The sequence below is a fragment of the Patiria miniata genome, unplaced genomic scaffold (assembly GCF_015706575.1).
Source record: "Patiria miniata isolate m_02_andy unplaced genomic scaffold, ASM1570657v1 HiC_scaffold_2, whole genome shotgun sequence".
Classification (NCBI taxonomy): domain Eukaryota; kingdom Metazoa; phylum Echinodermata; class Asteroidea; order Valvatida; family Asterinidae; genus Patiria; species Patiria miniata.
The window spans coordinates 1,452,178-1,478,833 of record NW_024037058.1 but is presented as its reverse complement, the minus strand read 5'-3'; the positions used below and the strand labels follow the sequence as shown (position 1 = coordinate 1,478,833).

Genomic DNA, 26,656 nt, shown 5'->3' with positions numbered 1-26,656 from the left:
TTTCTTCTGGAGTGAGCTTGGGAAACTCGTATATATGTTCACATGTATTCTTGCTGTTTGGAATGCAGAAACCAAAGTTGAAGTCAAACGTCTTCAGGCATCGGTCTTTGAAGTAGTGTCTTTCTATCATGCGAAAGTTTTTTACTGGTTTATCACCAACAACAAATTCAACTCTGTAAGAAAAAATAGTTCAATGTATTTGTTCTCTGTATTTGCAATCCAAGTCCATCGCATCAATCTTGATAAGAGGTCCAGTCTATTCGTACATATATAAATCCTGAATATATATCAAATACTTCTTCATATTGACTCTGAGTTTTCTAGGGTTTGACTGATGGCATTCCTCCAGGGTACATCCTCTTAAATCTATTTAAAATGTCTGTCCTTCATCACATACCGGTATGTAACACTTTTAAGAACAATATCAACCGTATTTTCTAAAATAGAAAACCAGTTATATCCTTTGCAGGTGAGGATATTTGTTCAAAGCTTGCAATATTTACACCAAAATTGAGAGACCAAGATCCTATGGTAGTTTTATCATCAAACTCAAAATGTCACACTTTTGAGCCCATTGTGTGGAATTGCCCATTTTCAAGTAAAAAAAACTACATTATTAAAAAAAATGGACAGCCCTACCACCTTGAGTGGCCACTGATTTTATGACTGGCAATTACCTTCATAAATAATGCAAAAAGTGCAAGTGAAACTTGCAAATACCCCTGGCATTTGTTTATACATTGAGTTAGTAAGCACACTTTGCACTTGACCTAGTCACAATAAACAATGACCCCATTTGACCTGTAGACGACCTTTGACCTCAAATGTCTGAAGACATCTGAAGTCTGCCGACCCAAAGATTGTGACAGCACTTTTCAGTTGACCTAACCAAAATCAACAATTACCTCATTTGACCCCTAGGTGACCTTTGACCTGAAGTGTCTCAGGTCATCTGAAGTCTCCCTACCCATGATTATTGTCACCAAGTTTGGTCAAGATTGAATTCAGATTTTTTTTTAATATGACAGCACTAAACAGTTAACCAAAATGGAACACATGGACATTCCAGCAGATGGGAATTCTGGTGTGTATGGACACACAGGCGAAGGGCGAAGGGACAGAGGGAAAAGCCAGGGAACAAAAAGGTCTTTAAAGAGAAAGTCGTTTTGTTATTACATTTTTTTTATTGTAGAGTAGACCCATACATGTATATCATAATGAAAAAAGTCCCATTCTTTTGTAATGTGCGTTTATATGTTTATAAAACTGAAATTCATCGAGTAATTTGTTGGTCGGCGAGCGCATTTATAATTGAAATCAACAGTTGTCGGGTTCTTCGTAAAATGAGAAAAATCGTGACGTAATAAACAGGACTCGTTTATACTACGCTGCATCGGGAGTCCTGTTTATTACGTCACGATTTACTATGTTTTGTTTGCTGCCCCCAACTACGACTTTTACACAAATTACACGTTCGGGTCGAAACAGGACTTGAAAAACAGCTCTCAAAAGTACCTTTTGTACTCATTTCATGACAGACACAATAGTCCTTTTTATTTCATTACACCTTAGGCTACATATACCCGAAAAATGATGGAAATGTCTTCGAGCATTCCACAACCTCTTTAACAAATGTGCCAGCACTTGAATTGTTCAGTTTGTGTTTTCACTTCCAGACATGCACAAATTCTCAGCAGCATGTGTACCTCACATGTGTATTCAAATATTGTACTGTACAACAGATATTTCTATAAAAAAAATGCATTTTTATCTGTGTGCTCAATCATTAATTCAGTCACACTGATACCCATGTTACACTTCATCTGCATTCATGTATAATTATGTCATTAAATATTTCCAGGATGATCCACTGTTCATGCTGTAACCTGTAATATTCTTAACCTCTTTCAACCCTCTGCTTGAGTACCTTAATTCTGAATCTAAGTTGGGATACACAGTAAACTCCGGCTAAGTTGGCATTCTCGGGACCCGAGAATTTGTGACCACTAAAGCCAATGCCGACTTCTGTTGTAAGTCGTCATTTGGCTGACTTACAAATATATTGAATCATGGAGTAAAAAAATAGATTGAATGGCCTATGCACATCGGCATCTGGATCAATACTACAAACAATCTCCCATATGGGATCACAGGCTTCAATTTACCTTGGTTTATTTCTACATCCATGGTTGATTCCAGCAAATTTATCCTCAATGTTTATCATACATACAGGCTGGGTTATTGATCACAGAAAGTCATGCCCGTCCGTACACGTACGAAGCAAGGGTGGCCAGCAGTGTGGTGCAGAACGCTTGCATACATGTACGTGTACAGTGCAGTTACGAATTTATGCGTGCGTATGTACGTACATACGTTCGTGGTAAAATTCATTCAATAAGGGGACCCCCAAAATGTACGGAGCGCATACGTGCAGGATTAGAGCTTAGACGGAGTACTGGTATGGATGTGCTCACAGTACGGTTAATTCAATAAGGGGACCCCAAAATGGACAGAGCGCATGCATGCAGGACTGCAGGTACTGAGCTAACTCCACTTAGTTTTATGTCAGCTGCTTAGTCCACATTCATGTGGGACGCGAGGAATTCAGAAACAACTCATCACAGTATTTGTTGTCTTTGGCTCCTTCATTACTTCACAGGTCTAGATCTGTTCTGGAGGTCTAAAATTTTGTTTTCCAGGCGACTGATCAAGATGAAGAGCTTCCACAGCAGATTTGAGGTTCGAAATATCCTTGTCAAGGCGAGATTCGTTAGATGACATGTCATGTAACTTTATCTATAGGGTGGAGAGTATTGTATTGATGGTATCAAGTTTAGTGATTTGTTTGTCAGGCTTGGCACTGATGTCGCATGTAGTGCCATGTTGGCAATGACAGCCATTTTGACCACCTACGGATCACTCCAGGCTAGTGATTTGTGTGTGGATGATTTTCCTTTTTCCTTGCTCTTTGTCTGAAATTAAAAATGAACTTTGTTGCACCTCACTTACTTTATAACAATGATCTTTCTTTTCTTTTTGCGAGGTTTGCATTTTTGAGGTAGGCATTAGTATTAGTAGTTTAAATTTCATCTTCATTTTTTTTTTTTCCATTTTTTTTTGGAAATCAGTGTACACAAATTTATTCAAACTAACATTAAACCAAAGATATTCGGTGCAAAGGACGCGAAAGCCATTTTAATTGGCTCCTTATTCAGAACTGTCCAAAAAAATGCAGAAACACTGCAGGGGTCTACAGACTTCACGCGGGAAGTGACATTCTTGTTGTTGGTATCCACCGCAGAGTAAGTTTGCTATTAAAAATTGTCTCAACTTATTTTTAAAAAAATTATTGAAAAACTGACTGCAAATCTCACCTCCTTGCCAGCACTCAGTTCGAGATGGTCAAGGGCAACTGAGGAAGGAATCAAAAAGCCCCGCTGGAGGATGAACGGAGCAAATACGGAGGATGAACCTTCACGTACGGCAAGTCAAAATGTACTCAGGCCATAACGATCTGCGAATTGCACGACCCAACGTCGCTTTTGGCTACACACAACATCTTCAACAGTGTCAGCCCAAGTCAGGCAAGCGGCAGGACGCCCTTGCAGCCGGGGTTCTCAGTCATCATATGCACCAGAACAAGCAAACATTCACGGCTCGTCAAGGTCAAGCACCGATCTTGGCAGAGTTCGTGAGAGCCAGTCGAGAGATTTGAGAACAACGGCCGGAGTCTGTTGAAGGTACACGGCAACTTCCTTCACTTGGGAACTTGAGAGAAGTCTGCCCCACTTAGGAAGCATGTGTCGAATACTGCCGAGGACCTCCTAGCATGTTCTCTCGTTGGCATCTTGTTTGGTGAAATTGTTATCAGTTTTATGAAAGAACTGCCTCATTTCTCAGCCTTGGGACCTTTTCCCGATGCTAGCCTCTGTGTAATTTGCAGAGGTGGAAGTGGGCTGGAGTCCGACTGATGGAAGTTGGCTTCTGCGGACGGACTTCTGCAGGTTGGGGTTTGCAATTTCTTCCCGACTCAGGAAATCCTCGACTGACACTGGGTTATACAACTTGAATGTTAACTGTGTGAGTTTTAACATTAAGAAACTGTTTGGCAGTGTAAAATGGGTCATTATTAAAAGACCAGCTGACATTTTGGCATTTCTCCCTCTTTTAAGCATGTAATTTTCACTTTTTTGCCCTTAAATTATTTACCAAGAAATTGTGTAAACAAAAATCTGTCCATAGCTCTGTGTACCGTATGTATGATAACCATCTGCAGATCAGCGACAAGACAAAATGTAAGGTTAAAGATATAGTCCATCATTTGTAATTCTTGCATTTTGTTCGTTAGAAGCAACAAAAGTGCTCAAAATCTAAAGAAGGGTACTGAACAACTAACCTGATGAAGTTTCAGCTCAGCTTCAGCTGTATATTCCGAGAAAAACAGCATTCTAGGATCTCATTTTCAAATCAAAAGTTGCTGAATCATGTTTTGAATTGGGCCTAAATTCAGCGTTCGAGACACGTTCTCACTGAGCCGATTGCAGCTACGCGATGTCGCGCACTGATCCAACGAATTATAGCAACCGCGCGCGTGTGTGCGTCGTGTCAACGCTTGTGCGTGCTTCGCCGAATAAAAACAACAAACTACTAACGGAAATTTCCAACGGTGCGTCTTAAGACACACCGTTGGAAAGGCCTTCTTTCGTTGATTACTTCAAAATAACAGCTTGCCAGAAAGAATAATTTCACAGGGAGTTTAGTCCCCTTACTATCTTTCAACCAAGTATGTTTTTCAACAATAATTACGCCAGTTACTTTTCAGATAGCTGCAAATGATGGACTATAGCTTTAAATTATAACACCCACTGTATGTGTTCTGGCATTCGACAGAAAATATACATCAATATATACTGTACTTTTACATGATAACATTGAGAAATTGACATCGTATCAGGAATCACTGGCAAACTAGAAAATTCCCTGCATGCGATTGAGAAAGCAACATACCGCGTTCTGTCTTGTTGGGGGATTTTTGGAGCACGGAAGGGCTTTGTGGCAATAACTGCTGTTTGTGTTTGTCTTAAGAACAAACAGGCCCTTTTTCAGTTTCTAATTTCAGCAAAGACTCGTAAGTTTTGGTTTGTGACTCTCTTCCCAAAACTAGTTCTAGACATTTTATGGACAGATCCATTTATATCCTCCTGTGCCTAATTTTTTTTTCGGTGTTTGACACTGTTTCTCCAATAAATTCTTAACGAACAAAATATGGTGAAGTGGAAGAACTAATTATCAAAAAGGGAAACGTTTCTGACTCCATGAAAAGTATTATTTGTAATTTTGGAGCAGTGGAAATACAGGGGAATTGGTCTTACGAAAGCACACTCCTTGACTGCAAATGGTGTGGGTCCAAAGAGCACTCAGTGTGTACCGTGCTGGCACTAGCACTACACACAGGGCTTGAATTGAATGACGGCCACGACGGCCAGTGCCGTCGTTGTCTTCTTACTGGCCGAGGTGCCCCACAAAAAATCCCTGTCTTCACGGCCAGTTTTTCCTTGCCCCATATTTACCTTGGCCTTCGTGCCCTTTTTGCAAAAACATCCATCAGCCTATTAAAACCACTACAATCCTTGATTTCAGTTGTATCAATCACAAGCGCGCAGCATATTACGGCCGTGGCCAAACACCGGGGATTCCCCATACACTGTACGTATGTACACACGATGTACACACACTGACAACTGAATCTCCAGTTCCTGTGTGCTGATACTTCAAGTAGCGACACCCCTGCCGCAAAAATATATGTAAGCATAATGCCTTTGATACGCTTGCAAAGTAATGACAGAATCAAATGTGTCATGTGAGTACTACATCATTCATTGTAGGGATAACCCCGATTTACTCAGTTGTGAGTGATCACATTAGAAAATATATACACTGCCTCTGTAATTGGCATTCATGTTCTGTCACTGTTACTATTAAATCCTTCTTCCTTACATTTTTATTGGGCCGTTTTTTAATAACTTGGATCACAAATTTTCAGGTGTGGGTGACTAGTGAATTTCAATAGTCACGACTAATTTCAGTAGTCCCGACTAGTGACGTCACATGACTAGTCGACTATTCAGAAATTGATAGTCCCAACTACCAACACTTTTTAGTATTGGCAACTAGTCGACTAGTCACACTAGTCGCACAGGCCTAGATCGCACATCACTAACCGTAAAGCCGCGTACAAAAAACATAATTTCTATCCAAAAAAAGTGTTCAAAATTACAAAAAAAGGTGTCATTTTAACTAAGAGAAGTCTGCTTTAGGTTGAAACGGTAATTGTTTGAGTGATAAAACTCACCTTTGACTCAAATCTGATCGAAAGTAAAAAGGGGTCCTAAACTACATGATCACCGATATAATTTTTGCATTTTTTAGCCAGCTTCTGTGCCCCCTTCTGCCGATTTTATTTTGGCGCCCTTGGTGCCCTCTATAATTTTGCTTCATTCAAGGCCAAAATGGTCTTGCCCTAAAAATTCCCAAATGCAAGGCCTGTACACAGCATGAAAACTCCATGTGTTTGCAGAGAATGCATATGGATAGGCCTACTCGCACGTACATTTGGATCGCGGTTTATTTCAGCTTCTCACCATATCGTCACCGACACCACGAAGTAACACTCTACAGTGTTAAAGCATATTTTTATCGATTTTCAGTTTTTTGGATTTTTAAACATTATTCATCAAGGCCTACCATTGCACGAAGTTTCAAAGCTTCAAGAGCTTTACTTTAATAATTACGCTAAGTATCCATGGCAACTTTTGCGCAAAAGTGACAATTTTCGTTTTCACGAAGTAACACTCAAGTTCCATTTTCCATTGCAATGCATGGCGCGCACTCTGCTCATAAGTGAGCAAAAACGTTTTCACGAAGTAACACTCTTCTTGTAACAAGTTGTATGAGCGCGCGCGCGCTGACCTGAAGTTGCACTTTCCTCGTGTTAAATACATTGAAGAGTGTTACTTCGTGAAAACGAAAATTTACAGTTTCGCAGCTTTTTCGGTTTCACGAACTAACACTCATCTTTTTTCTCTTATTTCTTGTTTATTTAATACACAAACGAGAGAAAAACAGCAGATTTACTAAATTCAATTCATCAAGTGTCCACAACGAGAAACCCAACTGAAAATACTCTGTCGTTTTGACGCAAAGTGTTGTTTTAGAAGGCGTTCAACTTTAGTTGCCGTTTTCTCCGATTGCTAGTTTTTACTGGTATGTAGATGGGTGTTACTTCGTGGTGTCGGTGACGATATACTGTACAGCCTGAGCAAAAAACAAACCAATGGCTGCATTTGCTTACTAGCACGGGCAAGTTAAAGAGTACGCTTTACTAGCCTGCAGCAGTTTTTAATAGACATTGTACACCGGGCTAGCATTAAGGTAGAGGCCTTGGAATGTTACATTGTTTTGCTTTAATGTCTGTTCACATTGTATTCTCTGGAATCTTGAGGTTTTAATAACAGTGTCCCATGTTCTTGATACTGACCCATGCCTTGAATATCCAATAAAGACATGAATTAATCAAATAACTGAAAGCTGAATATCAAAATGAGCACTGTTAGACATGTACATTAAAATGTGTAAAACAACTTACGTTGCTCCAATGGTCTTCAGTTTAAGGAATTGAGGTGTAAACTGGTAGCGCACAAATCTGCCAGCATTAGGATCTGCATCATCAGGTTCTTGTTCTACATCGTCATCTTCCTCTGCAATGTGTTTTAGATTGTACTGAATAATTTGTTTATTGCTCCATAAAACATTCATTAGATTAAACAGGTGAATACTCATTATTTTTAAGGTAAAAAAAATTTAATTTTAAAGCCCCTTGAAAACAACTTACACCCAGAAATGTTGAACAGATATTTACAAAAAGGCCAATTTCTACATGAAGGTCAATATGAAACAGTACACAGTACCAGTTATTTGAGTTTATACCCACAGTTCCTTAAGTAGTTCACATGTGCTAAGCTGCGCATTTGTTCTTAGTACTTGTGATTGCACAACCCAGCAAGACCAACAGCATTTTCACAATTAAAATCAAAGCACATATAATTGGGTTTTTTTTATATTACATGAGTATTTCAAGAAAGGCTTCATCACACAAAACACCTTGTGCTAATAATATGAGCAATGTCTTCCAGCATGAACCTTTGCTTTGTAAACTATTAATACATAGAATTTTACCTGATGGAGGTGGCTTTGCTATCTCAAAGAGGACTGTTGCAGTATCCATGTCTCTTATTTTGAACCTGGTGAAGTCTATATTGTATATGTTAGCATCTGGATCACATAAATAGTCTGTTGAGGAAAAACAAAATGAAAAGTGATGGTACACCGTGCTTAAAAATATGATCTATGTTTACTCCATCATCTTGTCAACCTGTGTTGAATTATCCAGCAGGTACTGTGTGACATCCTTTTTGTATACTAGTGCAGGGCCCGTTGAAAATGTGTCTGTTTGGAAGGGGCAGAGAACTGCTCATTCAAACAACACACACGACATGTTGCTTTCACAGGTTAAACGCACATTTGTAGGTTAAACGCGCACTTTGTACACGTCGCCATCCCCTCGCCATCCCCTGGCACTGCATTTACCCATACTGGACTATTACGTCCTACAGTAAAGGTTGCTCAGTCGGTCGCCTACCCAGTCGACTACAAAATATGTACCCGTGCAGCCTCTCACGTCCACCTACGCGTACAACCGTGCAGTGCCCGTCTTAAATGTGCATGTTCAGGAAGCGCAAATTGCTTTGCCGCTGGTATTGGTTGCATGCTTGCAGAGTTTTTGAGAACTGCTCGTGCAAACAACGCACGCGATTCAATGGTGTTGTTTTCACAGGTTGAACGCACACTCACGTCAAAGTTTGTGCCAAGTTTGAAGTTGTTTGGGCGAGTGGTTCTCAAAAAAGCTGCAAAATAGCGCAGATATTATTCACCCCTACTGGACAATGGTATCGCCCTGCAGTAAGGTTGCTCAGTCGACCGCCTACAATGGTCGCTCAGTCGACTGCAAAAATAATGTGCCCGTGCAGCCACCACGTAGGTGTACATACGGAAACACGTGCGCGTGCCCGTCCTTTTATCATTGTTTGCGTCATATTGAGCACGCGCGCTTTAGCTTAAACATGACGTAAACAATTGAAAAGAACATCAGAGCGTGGTGGTCTAGGCTATATACTGGCACGTTTGCCTCAGAAAATATTACTCTTTTTTGGCAGCTTTTTCGAAAACCGCTCGTCCAAACAACTTCAAACTTGACACTGTACTTTCTGTTGTCCCAACTTCATACAGTGCCCGGTTCTGGAGATAATCAGCGTACAGACAGACAGACAGACACACACACAGAGATTCCTGGAATTATAGTAAGGATGTCCTCCATAATTTCCGATTTTCTACACAGGCACAGGCTTGTAACCCTGGTCCCAATCAGGGCTGGATTTTACCCATGTGGAGTACTGGATCCATGGTGAAGCCATGTGGGTTTCTTGCTATAAATGTAAAATTATTGACTGTTACGCTACGTGGAACCATTACATGCAACTGCAAACACAGTTCACCAAATAAAAGAAGAGCATGTACATTTACAAATCCAGAAATCTCTGTGTGTCTGTCTGTCTGTCTGTACATCGATTATCTCCAGAACCGGGCACCGTATGAAGTTGAAAATTGGCGGGTATATTGCTCAGGACACCAGAATGTACAGTGCCAAGTTTGAAGTGGTTTGGATGAGCGGTTCTCGAAAAAGCTGCAAAAAGCAGCATTTTCTGAGGCAAACGTGGCAGTATGATAGCCTAGACCATTACGCACTGCCGTCCTTTTCAATGTGACGCGCACTGCTGTCCTTTTCACGTCATGTAAGCTAAAGCGCGCGTGCTCAATATGATGCAACAATGGAAAAAAGGACGGGCACAACATAGAGCTACATGTATATAATACACCGTTCCGGGTTTCGCGCGTAAGCCCCGCCCACCATAGCAACGGCGTAACAACGCGTAAAAGTCAGTGAATGTTTGAACTTTGAACGTGTAAACAAACATTTGTACAAACGTGCCCGCAAGATGAAAACACATAGAATCGAAGTGTTACCAAAGGCTGTAAATGTAAGTTTTTTAATTGAGAGGGGGTCAGCAAAAGGGAAAAGGAGCGAGGCTTCAATTACTTTATGAACAGTTATTTGCACAAAGTGCAGTTTGAGATTCTGAAGGATGATGAGGTGGCGGTACAAGCTAAATGCTTCAGGTCCATGAGGAAAAATGAAAAGCCGCATTCACTCAATATGTGCATCCTAAGACATTCAAGAACCGTGTCTGAGAGTAGATGCAGCTCTATGGGGCACATGCATTTTGCGGTCAATTAAGGAACCCTCACTGTAGGGCGATACCATTGTCCAGTATGGGTGAATTGACCACCAAGCACTGCATACCATTCATTTTTTTCTCTGGCCAGCCGTATGTACACATACTAACATGTGTGACTGCACGGGCACCTGTATTTTTTGCAGTCGACTGAGCAAACATCACTGTGGGTCGACTGAGCAACCCTTACTGTAGGGCGATACCATTGTCCAGTATAGGTAAATATCTGTGCCCGTCTGCGGCGCGGCGATGTGTACAAAGTGTGCATTCAACATGTAATGTGCATTGACCTTCACCGGGGGGCTATTCCATTGAATCACTTGCATTGTTTGCACGAGCAGTTCTCAAAAGCGCTGCAACTTAGCAACCAATACCAGCAACCAAGCAATTTGCCCTTCCCGAACATGCACATTTTAGACAGGCACTGCACTAGTGTATTTCAAACAGCAGCTTAAGCTGTCATGTACCTCAATAGTCAGAGTCTTTTGGTCTGGGAACCTACCACAGACACAGTCTATAGTTGTTGTTTTTTGGTAGCACCAAGAAAATGCTCTGGAGGGGGTGGGTGGTTCTGGGAGAGGCTGGGGGTATGGGCTCGGCATTCCAATCGGTGCGCTCTGGTTGTCATCAGGAGATCGTCGTCTCCTGATGGCGACGGGGACATACTGGTCGGGGCGTCGGGTTGGTGCCTGTCAATATTTATGTTGTGTCCATGGGCGGAAATCCCGGGGGGGACAGGGGGACACGTCCCCCCCATGAATTTGGTAAGGGGGGACACAATGTCGAATGTCCCCTCCATGTTTTCATGTGTAGGTATGGGTGGGTGACCAACCATGGCAGAGTCTTAGGGAAAAGCCTCCTTGATACGTCGCTTTGTGGCTGAGAACCAATTTGGTTTTCTTGTTGGTTCGACCAAGCTCTTGTACACCTACCCACGTACATGTACTGTACGTGCGTGTTGGTTCATGCGGTATACGTTATACACAATGTTGCCTGCGTACGTCATATAATTTGCTACTCCTATACAAATTCGGCCCCACTCCGGCCCGCAATTGCTATGGTAGACTTGATGACAAGTCGTTAGACTATAGTGGTTTATGTCCGTCATCGATCAGCGCCAAAATCCGCATACCATTGCCGTTCATGCAACGTCAGCGCTACAACCATTCATGCAAAAGTCATGTACTAACGCGCGGCATGGTCAGTCCGTGTCTACGTCTAACGACTTGACTAAGACGTTTTCAAGCGAATATTCATATATGCAGCCACTGCAATGCATATGCATGACGTTTCCATAGCGAGGGCCAATAGTAGCCCATCTGGCTTACGAAGAAACACCAAATATGGGGGTAATTATTACACGATCATTTTCAAGTTTCCATTTTATTTGACAGTCCTGTTTTTAAAATTACAGTAAAAAAGCGTATAACATTGTAGATAATATTACTACTTTTGCAACTGTCTTTGAAAAGGAGTAATATTTAAGTAATTATGGAAGTTGAAACTGTTATGAATAATTGTAAATCCCCTTCAAAAAATGAAGTGCGCGCCGACTGTAAACGTAAGCTCTTTTTGGCCCATGTGGTTTGATGTAGTTTAACTAATCACCCTGAAAACGAACTCGTTCGCGGTTTGTGCCCAATTTTAAGGTTACAGAACCGCAATGACAAAATGCCTGATGCACACAATGAGGTTTAGAAATATATTGTTGCATTATCAAGGGGGCCATGACCCCCCCCCCCCCCAAAAAAAAAGAAACCAAGGTTTTTTTTTATGTGACATCGCAATAAAGGCAGGCAATGAGTACACCCCAATCTTTTCCTCAAAAAAAAAATTGGTTAAAGTGGTCAGAAATTGCCTCAGATCGCATCACAGAGCATAATTTTTTGGACCCACTTTTTTCGGGGACCAAACTTTTTTTTGCCCGCCCCCCCAAAAAATTGTGTTCTGGATCCGCCCTTGCGGCGGACGCGATTAAAACCACTCATTACAGACTTGATTTCAAGTCTATCGCTATGGCTGCCATACCCCATGGCAACATTACGAGTGGAAAGTTGTCCTTGTGACTTTTTGTGAGTAATATAATTTCGGGGAGAAAAAAAAAACCTGTCCTCCCCACGTTCAAGGAGCGATTTCCGCCCTTGGTTGTGTCTGTTCATCTTACACATGCATAAAGATTTTAGCCTGTCAGTCCGTTCATTTGTCTTGTCTGTCTGTTGTGTGTGTCTCTTAGTCTGTTGTCTACTTCTCTCTGTTGTGGCCGTCATGCTATTTACATTCTGTGCCGTATGTGCTGTGTGTTAGTTCATCTGTCTGTCCATCGTGTGTCTCATGCTTAATTGTCTGTTTTTGACAGTTTGTCTTTTATCAACCAGTATGTGTCTTGTCTACTGTTAGTCTGTTCATCTGTTCGTCTAGTGTATGTTTCCCACGCTGTTGTGTAGATGTAAGTCTGTTTACTTGATTGATGTTCTGTGCCCATCCGTTTATATCTGCCTGATTTAGATCATTTTAATTTGTACACCTCTTGTATTTTAAATTTTAACTGGTATATCTGTATTTATGTAAAGCACCTTGAGCGTCAATTTTTAACCTGGTGCTGTCCATGCTGTATTGCATTAGTGTGTTTGTAGGGCTGTTCATCAGCCTGTCCATCCGTTTGTCTCATTCTTATTGTCTGTCTTGACAGTTTTGGCTGTCTTTTATCAACCAGAATGTGTGTCTTGTCTATGGTTATTCTGTTATCTGTCTGTTTTGTGTGTGTTTCCCACTGTTTGTGTAAGTCTTTTTTAAGTCTCTTTATCGTGGTCGTCTCGCTGTTGCTTTACTGTGTCTGTCCGTTTTAACCTGCCTGCTTTAGACAACTTATTTCAATTGTTCACCTAGTTATTTTAAGAGGTTTTTCTTTGTATAAGTTTTAGTTAGTTCTTAAATTTTAACCTGTTCATTTTTATTTCTGTGAAGCGCCTTGAGCGTCAATTTTGACGGATTTGGCGCTATACAAGAATTAGATATTATTATATTATTATTATTATATCGAGGGCGGCGTCAGACGGGCCAATCATGAGACACCTCATGATTGGCCCTTCTGGGCCCTTCTGACTATTCTAACGTCACGCCAACAACGCTTCAAGTGCACGTTAAAACTCAAACTGTAGCTTCGATAGGGAAATGGGACTGTTTTCATCATTTTTTTTGCGCCATCGGGATCGATTCAACCCTAATACTTTGAACGGACTGAACGTGAGTATGTCAAGAAGGCATACTAGGCATAGTCTTGGGGTAGTCCGAAAATTTGGGACTCTCAATACTGTGTATGAGAGTCCCAAAACTTAAGGTATTGAAAACATGCAATACAAGAAACTAGACTTGCACCTGAGACAACCAGTCCAACACCACTTCAGTACTGCATCAATCAACTGCCAGCTGACTGTGCAACAACAAATATTTTGATGTCGGGTACAAGGTCACTATTTAAACACATTTTTCCATAGTCAGGCACCAGACTAATGACAATGAATGAAGAAGTCAGTCTTGTCAAACAGTTGGCCCATGGATGGACATGTAGAAGTCTAGTCTTTAACCTCATTTTGAAATCACTTGCCTTCCCTCTCTTGTGCTAGTCTATGTAATAATTCGCTGTGGTCTATTACGCGCAAAAAGATTTGCTGATTAATTAGGCAAGTCCCCGCCTCTTGACTTTAGATCTAGATTTTTGACTCTAGATTTTTACCAATCAGCGGGCGCTTTCTATAGGCCTATCGCGTCTTCGGTCATTCACCTGTTGCGCGTTATACATGTAGACATGAATAAAAAAAAAACTGTCATTGTGCGCGGCGTTCGGTATCATGTTACACGAATTCACTCCTGGCTGTTGTTGTACAATGTATTACAAAACACTGCATTCGAATTGACCAATCACAGCGTTAGTCCTGATTTGGGAATGAAATGATGTCAAGATTTAGTAAAGTCGACTCCGATTGGCTGGCGCGCAGCTTGCATACATTTGCATGTCAGGAGATGTCAGACGTTCGACCGGAGAGATAGGGCTTCGTGGAGAACGGGTGATACTCAGACTACTCTTGTGCAAGCCACTGCCAAATATTGAAGAAAAGTCTCCTTTAAAAATTGAATTGAGTCATCAAACTTGGTTGGTGAACTACTTAGGACCTTTTCTTTGCCAAATGACAGTTTTGGAGAAATTTGCTGGCTGAAGAGTGAGTGAAGTTGGCCTGATCTTATTTTGCATCGTTTTGAGCACTTAAGGTCCCAGTCTGGTCTTGGGGTAAAATTTAAAGCGGGCGCTCCAAAACTCAACTCCAGGTTTTTCGGTTGTTGACTGTACATGTATATTAAGGACATAGTATACAGCATGGTTCGCATTGATAGACGGGTTTGTGTAGCAAGCCCCAGTTCTAGGGGAATGTCAGACAACTCAACTGTTGAGACAAGTCGACTCAGGACAACTCGACCGTTGAGACAAGGCAATCATTATCCAAAACCTACCCGATCTCTTATGTCCGCCTAGCCCCATAAATGTGGCCAATTTTACTGGACTACCTCCGTAAATAAAGGCCACACTTGGAACATGTACCCAAACATGTAGAACTTTGTCAAATTTGGATTTTCACATTTGCTTTATTTGTAGTTTTTAGGTGTTGGGCCTTGAGCCCAACACCTATTGGTTTTGTAAGAATTTACTGTTTTTGTTCTTCTCAGCATATTCTCAGCAAATCTTTCTACAGAACTGTTTGGAAAAATGGAAACATATATGAACTTCATTTGTCAATACATGAATGCCCAATCAACCGCAGATGTGGTTTTTTGCAATTACGTCATCATGACGTCATCATGGGTCACGTGACGTCACTTGAAAGTTTAATAAATTTAATCTTTGAAATTCCATAAAAAAATCAACCGTGAGAGACCGGAACCTGAAATTTGCGGGAATCGACATGGTAATACATGATCTTTATTTTATCCTGTGCGCGTAAACATCACGTGGCCCTTCCTTCCGGTCGAAACCGGAAGTGTCTAATAATTTAAAAAAGTGGAAAAAGATATGAACTTGCTTTTAACGATTTAAGTGTCTGCCTGGATTGACCTTTCAAAAAAAAATAATGGGTGATGCCATGAAGCGTTGGAGCGCCCTCTAGCGGCAGGTTAAAAAACGTCAAAAACGCATTTTGACTTGATGTCTGTGGCGAAGTTTGCGATAATCGATTCAAAATTAATGTACATGATGACCATAATTCAGACAACACCTGTGCGCGACAAAAAAAATTGATTACGTCATCAGACCGGAAGTTACAATAAAAAGACCTATAAACCTAAAAAAATTGCTAGAAAATATATCGTGATAGATATAATCAAGATGTGGCTGTAAACATGGTATACAGCACAGTAAATATAGCTCTTGAGGATTCTGGTAATGACGTCACAATGACGTGATCAAGTGTCATATTACAAGCAATCAAAGATTTCTAGATTTAATCTTTGAAAATCAATATAAAATCAACTGCTACAGATTTGATTTTGTTCTTTATGGCAATCGATACAATATTGCAGGGTCTTCATTTTTGGTATTAAGTGCAAAATCCACGACCCTTCCTTCCGGTCGAAACCGGAAGTGCCTTATTATTTGAAATTGGCAGAAGATGCGAACTTGCTTTCAACGATGTGAGTGTCTGCCTAGGCAGTACTGTACAAACATATTACAGGTGACGTCATCAAATGTTAGAGCGCCCGCTAGCGGCAGTTTAAAAAACGTCGAAAACGCATTATCACTTGATGTATGTGGCGAAATTTGCGGTAATTGCTTCAAACCTAACATACATGATGAACTTAATGCAGAAAAGACCTGTGCGCAAAAAAAAATGGATGACGTCATCAGACCGGAAGTTATAAAGAAAAGACCTTTAAACCTTAAACAATTGCTAAAAACTCAACCGTGAGAGATATAATCAAGATGTGGCTATATATAGCAGAGTAAATATAGCTCTGGAGGTTTCTGGCGATGACATCACAATGACGTCATCAAGTGTCATATTACAAGCAAATAAATATTTCCATATTTAATCTTTGAAAATCAATATAAAATCAACTGCTACAGATTTGATTTTGTTTTTTATGGCAATCGATGAAATATTGCAGGGTCTTCATTTTTGGTTTTAAGTGCAAAATCACGTGACCCTTCCTTCCGGTCAAAACCGGAAGTGCCTTATTAATTGAAATTGGCAGAAGATGCGAACTTGCTTTCAACGATTCGAGTGTCTGCCTAGGCAGCACTGTACAAACATTTTACAGGTGATGTCATGAAATGTTAGAGCGCCCTCTGGCGGCATGTTGAAAAGTCAAACATGGATTTAAAAATGCATATTTTGAGTTGATGTGTGTGGCAAAGTTTGCGGTAATCCACGGCCCAACACTGTGTGGTTGTTCCTTCAACCTCTAGGGGTTTTTCTGCTTTAAAAGCATTACTGACACTATTTATAGGATAGAAAAAAGTGCTGCACTTGTCAGATGTCTTTTTTTCGTGTAATTTCCAGATTCGTTTGCACACAATTGCGTATCATAAAATAATTACACGCAAAATAGACATGGGCAGCACTTTTTAACTATCATATAAAGAGGGTGATTATGCTTCTAAGGCAAAAAATAATCTACAAACAATGCCTGAATGTGAAAATCCAAATTTGACAAAGTTCTACATGTTCGGGTACATGTTCCAAGTGTGGGCTTTATTTACGGAAGATAGTCCAGTAAATTGGCCACATTTATGGGGCTAATGTCCACCCATCCCATGTGCCAATGAATGGGATAGCACCATGATTTTGGCAATTGTGTAGTGTAGGGCCCCTGTTTTGTTTCGATCAAATTAGAATCAACAATTTTTATTTGACATTGTCAACCTAAGCAGACTTCTCTCAATGTAATGACACCTTTTTGGTACTTTTGAACAGTTTCTTGGGGTAGAAATTATGCCATTTACGGGCCGGTTGGTGCCGTGCGACTTGCGTGCTCATGGTACACTCATTTGCACGGTGATCGCCATCTTTATTTTTGTGTTGCGTTTTGTCGTTGTCATTTTACCCCCAAATTTCCCTCAAAATTCAAAACCCTGCCCTTTATCTATGACATGTACCTATATGTTCTTAATGTTGCCAACTAGTTTGGTTGGTAAAATAATTTAAAAGTGGATTTTGTTCCCTTATAAGTTATAGGAACCGGGCCCATAGATACACGATCGCCATGATTTTCCTGAACTAAAATAAGCCAACCCCGTCCAGCAACCCCAGCCCCATTGCAACCTGGGAATGAATACCATACTAGTACGTCAGTTATCTATGCCAGTTAAAACTTCAATGTTCACCTCGCCTTGTGATTTCACCTAAGACGAATCCAGAAAGGAGAGGAAATATGATGACATTTTCGGAAAAATGTGTTTTTAGGGCACACTTTGGAGGCTCACATCAGCTCGGCAGCACACAGTCTTGGCAACAATTTGTGACATTGATTATTGATTTATGCAGTGCGCGGTGTGCATGATGTGACATCACTACCCATACCCAATGATAGTGCAATACGTCATCATGAATAATAAATTTTCACGAATATTTAGTTTATATAAGGCAGTGAATATTTAGCCGGAGACGGCAAACCTTTAGTAAACATTAGCTTGCCGGATGTGCACTGAACATGTGCAGTTACTGTTTTTTTTGGACTTAGACATTTCCGGTGACAAATTTTAGTCTGGCTCCATGCCAACATTATCGTTGTAACTTCGTATTCACAAGATGGGAATCAGACCATTTTACAATTTCGCACTTTATTTCCCTTTAAAAAAAATCCTCCAGAGTCACAAATCTGAAAAAGAAAATGTAATACTCTGCAATAAAATGTTTGAGACATATTAAAATAATAAAAGAAGAATATTCTTATTTTTGGGGGATGGGGAAAAAAAATTATAAATGTCGCCAGCGGGGATCGAACCCGGGTCTTCCCGCTCATGAGATCCATTGCTTATCCACTAGACAACAGGTGCTACACAACTGTGGTAATTTAATATATCTTATAATTCAGCCCTATCTTAGAGAGTACAGCGCCCTCTGTTGATAGGGAATGGATTGCCGCCGGCAAACCTTTAGTAAACATAAGCTTGCCGGGATTACCGCCGGCAATATATCCACTATCTTTATATAACCTTATTCTTCCCTGACTGGCAACGATCGTTTGACTAGTGTAGCGGGTAAGGCTGGTGTGATTAAATAAGAAGATTGCAGGTTTGAATCCTGGCAGGTAAAGGTGGAGGAATAAGAAGATTGAAAGAGGTAGAGAGTGAGAGTCGAGGAGGGAAAATAGAAGAAAGAATGGCGATCATGAAGTGTAGGGCCCCTGTTTTGTTTTGATCAAATTAGAGTCAAAAATGTTTTTATTGCTCAAAAATCACCTTTACAATCAAAAGCAGACTTTTCTTAATTCTAATGACACCCGTTTTGCAATTCTGAACAGATTCTTGGGGTAGAAATCACGATTTTCCTGCGCGGTTTGTGCCTTGCTATTCAGCGCGCTGTGCGTGCTCATGGTATATTGCGCGGTGATCGCCATCGTTATTTTCGGGTCGCGTGTTGTCGCCGCGCTGTCATCGTCATTTTACCCCCAAATTTCTCTCAAAAAATCAAAACCCTGCCCTCTTTCTATGACATAGGCCCTACCTATTAATTGAGAATGTCGCTGTTTCGCCCCAACTATCGTATCGGTCCCAACTATAGTGCGGCAGTTATAGTTAGGACTGGAGTTGGGCCTGACGCTCGATACAGGGTGTTAATCAAAGATCCTATAGCACCGCGTCCGCAGCGCTGGCACCATGTATTCGTCGTGCATGCATGCAGGGCCGGCCACGTGGTACACTGCCTAGTTGGATGAGTTGTCCGGCCAGCTGGCTTTTAAAGTCCAACAACATTTTTTTCTGCAAAATTCAAAGATTGGCAATGGTCCCAAGTAAAGTCAGACGTGTATATATCAGAGCTGTAGAAATGTTACGGTAGCGGTACAGCAAGTGAACTATAGTTAGGATTGCAAAATTCAAAGATTGGCATGGCCCAACTATAGGGCCCTACCCATAGCTAATTTCAATGGTCCCAAGTAAAGTCGGACATGTATCAGAGCTGTAGGGAATGTTTTATAGTCGTACAGCAGCGTAAACTATAATTGGGACCGCAAAATAAAAAGATAAGACTGGCTTAAAGGTAGAGTCCATCATTTGTAATTTGTGCATTTTGTTCGTTTGAAGCAACAAAAGAGTTCAAAATCTAATGAAGGATACTGAGCAACTAACCTGATGAAGTTTCAGCTAAGCTTCAGCTGTACATTCCGAGAAAAACAGCATTCTAAGATCTCAATTTCAAATCAAAAGTTGCTGAATCATGTTTTGAATTGCAACTATACGCGACGTCGCGCACTGATCCGACGAATTATAACAACCGCGCGCGCGTGTGCGTCGTTCGAATACTTGTGCGCGCTGCGCTGAATAACAAAACGAACTACTAATTTAAATTTTCCTACGGTGCTTCTTAAGAATCACCGTTGGAAATGCCTTCTTTCGTTGATTACTTCAAAATGAAAGCTTCCCAGAAAGAGTAATTTCACAGGGAGTTTAGTCTCCTTACTATCTTTCAACCAAGTTAGTTTTTCAACAATAATTACGCCAGTTACTTTTCGGATGGCTGCAAATGATGGACTCTACCTTTAACTATAGATGGGCCCCACCCATAGCTAATTTCATTGGTCCCAAGTAAAGTCGGACATGTATCAGAGCTGTAGGGAATGTTTTATAAATTATAGTCGTACAGCAACGTAAACTATAATTGGGACCGCAAAATAAAAAGATTGCCATGGCCCAACTATAGATGGGCCCCACCAGTAGCTAATTTCATTAGTTCCAAGTAAAGTCAGACGTGTATCACAGCTGTAGGGAATGTTTTACAGTATTACATCAATGTAAACTATAGTTGGGATACGGATCGCTTTTTTAACATTTGGACATGGTAGGGCGATCGCCCGACATGTCCATATGCTCGGACTAACATCCATCGGGCATTTGCTTGTTGTCGCAGCGCTGCACGCAGCTAGTAGCTGGACCCCTTGACTCCAAACTATAGTTGGGCCAGCCCAACTGTGGAACTACAGTTGGGACCGTCCTAACCGAAACAGGACAACTCGTACGCGAACTAACTCGTACGCGAAACAAGTCGTTCGCGGATTGGTCAACTCGTACGCGAGACAACTCGTCTCGAAAAAAAGTTTCAATGATAAATTTTTTTAAAAACATGATCCATTTTGCGACTGATGTGTAGTGGAGTGCCGCAGCATGCACTTCCAACCACGCAGCTAGTGTGGAGAATTGTCAAGACATACAACGATTTGATTTACACATAGCACGGGGCCACTACAGCAGTGTATTGTTGGAAGTCTACAAATGCAGCGGACATTATACGATTTAAATTCTCACTACGTGGTATTATCTTGTCGTATAGCGTACGGTGTTAGCAAGGATCACACCGGACAGTGTGCGAGTGGTCCGGGAAAACAAATCATAACTTTTTTGTTATGATGAGCAAAACAAGCTGATTTAAAGATGAACTAATTGGGACCACTCAGTATTAAACACAAAATAATCCCCTTAACTTAAGGAAAAAAGAATGTGCCGGACAACTGACCGACCCTAATTTCCTACACGCCCGAACCTACGGTTTCAGTAAAATCCCTTTGTGCTACGGCTGCTAGTCTATACTCACGCGTACAAGTTGGCTCGCGTACGAGTTGGTCCGCGTACGAGTTATCCCGTGTACGAGTTGCCCCGTGTACGAGTTGGTCCGCGTACGAGTTGTCCTGCGTACGAGTTGGTCGCGTACGAGTTGGCTCGCATACGAGTTGACCTGTATTCGTCCTAACTATAGTTGGGACCGATACCATACTTGGGGCCAACTAACATCGCCAACTAGTTTGGTAGGGCCTAGGTCCAATAATTTTAAAGTGGATTTTGTTCCCTTATAGGAACCGGGCCCTACACTACACGATCGCCGAAAGAACCATAGTAACTTTTTGGCGTTTGAAAATTGATTAAAAAAAAGTGACGTACTAGTATGGTATTTTTTCTGCAACCTGGCCCAATCCGACTGGGCAAAGCAGGCTTCCCCCAACCCGTACCCCACCACCCGCGGCTAGCTGGACACAGCAACAAAATCCCCGGGCACAGTGAAAATACTTGTCTCAACGGGCGACATGTCATGCTTGTCTCAACGGATAGATGTTTTGTCTTTCCATTTAACGCACATACGGTCAAATGACGGTCGAGGTGTCCCAACGCCACGGTCATAGGCTATAGTAGACCCATGAACGTGGCTTGTAAACTACGCCACGCTGTTGTGTATTTTCGAACCTGGCGAAATTGTCCTTCTGACTCCCTCCGTTACACACACTGGACGTTATTTTGCCCATGTAATAAGTACAGTCAATTGACCGGTTCCGCAATTTGACCGGTTCCGCAATTTTGGAAAACTAGCTCTCGTTTTCAGGAAGACGAAAACGCCAAGGACTTAAACTTTGGTACCGATGGAAAGGTTATTCAATCTACTTTTCAAAAATGGTTTTAGTTTTAGGATACTCACTTACATTTAAAAATAAATCCCCTACGACCGTCACTTGCCGTTAACGAACTGCCGAAATGGAACGCGCACGGAAGCGTGATTTCATGTTTGTCGGCATGCTACACGATTGTTCAGGGGAATTAAATCATGGCGATAGATGCAACTTGTTCGGAAATTATTCATTATTCCACCATACAAATATAAGATTTGAAGTCTTTGAATTTTTTTTTCTATACCCACCAGAGTAACTGCTGGTCGTTTGGCCGGTTCCGCAAACGCATTCATACTGCCTATACAATACACTGGCCATGGTGTGACTGTATTAACCGGTGCTGCTATTGACAAGTATTGATGATGACGGACCCCTAGCGCGGCGCACTTTATTTATTTTGGCATGAATCTTTTTTTTTACTTACAAAGAAATTGAGAATTTCTATTAATCCTTGTTTAAAATGTCAAATTTGATGATCATTTCTGGGTGTTCAGTGCAAAATTGAAAACAAAATTGAAAAAAAATGATTTTGTAATGTTTCTGTCCAGCTTCCGGATAGCACTGTAGGTTTTGGATAAAAAAAATTCGGACTTCAAAATTTAAAATACAAAAATCTTTCTTAGTGAGCAAAATTCCCACTAAACGTTTTTCCTTTGCTCTAAAAAAAATCACCCCATACTTGATGTTGAAGCGGTTGTGCCTCAGGGGTTTGGATTCATTTTAGAGTTACAACTCTCCACATCCAGGGTGCATGAGTCAGCCCAGGCTAGGAGGTGAGGTTTGTGGGGAACAATTAAAAATAGTGCATAATAATATGGAAAATAAAACGCAGGTGTGTTTCCAACCCAAAGGACATTTCCAGTAATTTAGTAAATGTAAAATTATCCTTTTTCGGTGGGTTCTAACCTTACTCTTTACCCTTTTAAACAAAAAGAAAAATAGGTACACTAATATTTCATAATGAAGACCAGTCTCTCGTCAGTACAGAGACACAAATTTTGATTGTTTTCTTGGAGCACAAAATTTGTCAAATACTATAAACCATTTCTCAATTTTTGTTTCAACTTGGTCATAAACTAAATGATTTATATAAAATTTCTGTTTCATACAGACAATGCCAAAGACAAAGAAGAAGATTACACCAGCCTCCTGATAGGCCATAAGAGGCCATCGGCACATCTTTTTCAGTTTTACCTGTGAAGGTCAAGAAGAAGTTGAATATTATATAGTGAAAGTACATGTAGCTGTGTGTCTTCATCACCATTCCTTTGCTTTAATTTATTTATGTGACAAGTTCTTTTTTTGTATAGTGCTAGCTTCTGGAGTGCTTAAATTATTTGTGTATAACAATTAAACAGACATGCAGGTGTCATAAAGGCAATAAATTTAAAGGCGTTACATACATTTTTATTAACCAGTACATGTGAAAGAGAAGTGAGGTGTTTGAAAAACTATGCTACTTTGCATGAAAAACCCACAGAACATGTCTATTTCTGTGATTCACCACCATTTATTTATATGACAGGTATATTTTTGGATTTAAAAGGGGTAGCTTTTTGAGTGCTTTAGTTTTGTATTACATTTACATTTTACACATGCAGGTATCACATGTCAATATATTGAAAGGGTTATCAGGATGTACGTGATGAATGTGTTGACATTTTCTTTTAAGAGCATCACCGAACGGTAGATGAGGTTTGCTAATACATTTGCCCAAGCATGATACACGTACAGAGTTAATATGTGCAACAACGTATTTATGAGGAGTAACTGAACCCTCTCTTTAACTTTCCAACGACATTATAATTAGAAATTGCCATTGCTATGAAACAGCCATAGGACTTATGACATTTTTAACAATTTGTTTTAATTTGTTTGTGATATTTAATTTGAATGTGAAACAATATGTATGTGGCCTGTATGTATCTGGCCTGCTGAGGCCTGTTCCCCCCCCCCCCCCTCCCGGCCCCCAGGTTCCCCCTACTGGATGTTGGTGCACACAAAATTAAGCATATTGTGTTTTTACCCTGAACAAATTGAAACACTCCCCCCCCCCTACAAAAAAAAAGTAAAATGAAAAATTCATAAATAGCTGGTCTGTGCTTATGTGAGAAAAAAAAACAACCAACTGGAGCAATTCGGTACAAGGTTTGTGTCTGGTTCTATCCAAAGTCAGAGTGTGTCTAAATAAGAATAAGACAACAACAAAAAAGACAAATATTAGTGATTGCAAGATGATTGACAGAATGCACAAAAAGCAAGAAAGTCATTTCATTGGATTATTATTATTATTATTATTATTATTATTAATCATTTCTGGTAATGAAACCAAGGATTCCTCAAAAGCGCCCCAGGCACTGTAGCTCGCAAGCCTGAAAGAAACCTGTGGAGAGAAGACAATGAGAAGAAGTTACAGATTGAAGCAAGTCAAATAATTATAACGTAAAAAAAGATCCAACGAACCATAACAACTTCATGGAGTTACATTTTGTAAATTTGCACGCATTATAATTTGCATTGGCTCATGCACAGGGAAATATAATCCACATCTTTTCTTGGCTGGTTTGGGGGCAAAAATGATCTAGATTTGGCCAGTAAACAAGGAATATTTTCAGTCCAGTCTCACAGAGGGCGCCGTTTGCGAAACCGGAAAACGTTTGCGGAACCGGTCAAAGCACCGACCTCTACAAAATGTCCTGGCAAATTTCTCTTTCAAACGATTGCAGAAAACTATTTATATCATGAAGTAGGTGAGTAATTTGCGCATATTTATAGATAGGTAGCTTCCTGTGAAAGCGCGTTTTTTCGCCACAAGACGCTTCAGACGATTTGCGATTGCGGAACCGGTCAAACGACTGTACTCACATATGAAGCTGTCTTGAAATCTGTTTGTACGTCAAAACGAATTTGACGAAATTTGAGGAAAATTCAGGCCCCGGTTCATGAAGTCCTGCTAGCTGCCATTTTCTCCCAACTGACGCATGCGCATTGCGTTTTATTGTACCGTCCTGTTTCGTATGATTCGACGGCTGTTTACTGTCGCAGCTAAAAGAGACATCGTTTTAGACAAGTTTCAAGTCCTTTCCTCTCTCACTGCACCGCACGCGGGCGCACACGTACACGAGGTGAGCCGAGCAGCCAATCGTCTGCGGTTTTTTTTTCAGGTTGCGACATGAAACAGCCGTCAATCTGTCCAAGCGACAGGAAGCAGACGGGTAGCTCAGAGGGCTCCGATAATTTTGCACGCAAATGACCCGGGTACTCGTCCGGGGTCATTTGTCAGGGTCACTTGTCAGGCATGTCAGGTTAAAATCTAATTTCTACACGTTCATAATGGCTCTTTATTGATGGCAAATTTCGTCGAAATTACACAGCTTGAACAATCGGACGGGCACATTTAGATTTCTAGGTGAGTACTCAACATCCATACGGAATTATGTATGGCGGATCGATTTCGCTAGGTTCAAAAATACACAACAGCGTGGCGTTGTACAACGCCACGTTCACGAGTCTAAGACTAAGGCTATAGCGGTCGAGTTGTCTGACTTCCGATCTAGCATGTCTAGGTTAGGGCCCAGTAGGGGTAGCGTTTGGATACTTCATTCTTTCCAAATGTTTCAAAAAGACTCACTTTCTGTACAATTAGTAAGCTTTAGTACATCATCTGGTGTGACAGCATCCTTCTGCAGTAGTTCTTCTTCCGTTATCTCTGCACTGCCGCTAGTCGCCTTCTTCGCTTTCGCTTGTCGGTGCAGGAACCCCCCACCTTTCTTTTTCCCTGCACTCCCACCACTTGCTGGTGGCACATCTGGAGTACTCATGATATAAGATTCAGCTGTAACCACTACTATCAAACTAATGTCCTTCTTTGATTGTGTTGGAATTCAAAATGCCGGCAATATTTCGTTTAAACACTCCAGATAAGACACAAGAAACACAAGCACCACGTACGCCGTACCCCCGTCGTTCGTACGTGTGTACGGTTGATGCACGTACGTACGTATATTTACGATTTTAGCTGGTTTCCGTTCGCTTAAAAAGCGAGAAACGAGGTACCAGCTACTGGAGTTATTTTTGTAGACCTATATTTCATAAAATCCGGAACGTAAGAAGTATTAGCTTCGTCCCTTGTGCGCTTGTGTAAAAGCACAAAAATCTAAATTATCATACGAAAATGAAGATTTACCTTACATTTAAATCTAATCCAGACTCCTAATGCATACCTCACTGTAGTCATTAATTATACTTAATTGGACTGACGAAGAATTTCATTTGTGGGTTTATTTTTGTCTTGGTGTCAATTTATTTCGCAACATCTTCATGCAATAGCGTGTTATCATGGTGACGGTACACTTAATATTATGTGGCCTTTCTTTATGATATTATGACGTGATCAAGAGCGATAGTTGCAATGATCTCTAGCGCCCTTACATTTTTTTACGTTCTCGCCATTGATCTCTAGTATTAGTAAAACAGGATAGGACCACTGATCTCTATATAAAGATTGGATAGCGGATAAAGAGCCGCACAATGAATGAATTTGACGCCATATTGGTGAGACCGGTGAGACCGGCTGGTGATCTACAAAGGACAAGTTGCAGTCTTTA

At 40.9% G+C, this 26,656-nt stretch overlaps 1 protein-coding gene across 1 annotated transcript; it reads right to left on the bottom strand.

Annotated features, from left to right (window-relative positions):
* LOC119726976 (protein unc-119 homolog B-like) lies at window positions 1-26,048 on the bottom strand (the record flags this gene model as incomplete). Its single annotated transcript, XM_038198830.1, is given in 4 exon segments — window positions 1-173; window positions 7,646-7,757; window positions 8,236-8,349; window positions 25,681-26,048. Coding segments are annotated over 4 exon segments (589 nt in total), but the record flags the coding sequence as incomplete, so codon positions are not given.
* Window positions 26,049-26,656: the final 608 nt, after the last annotated feature.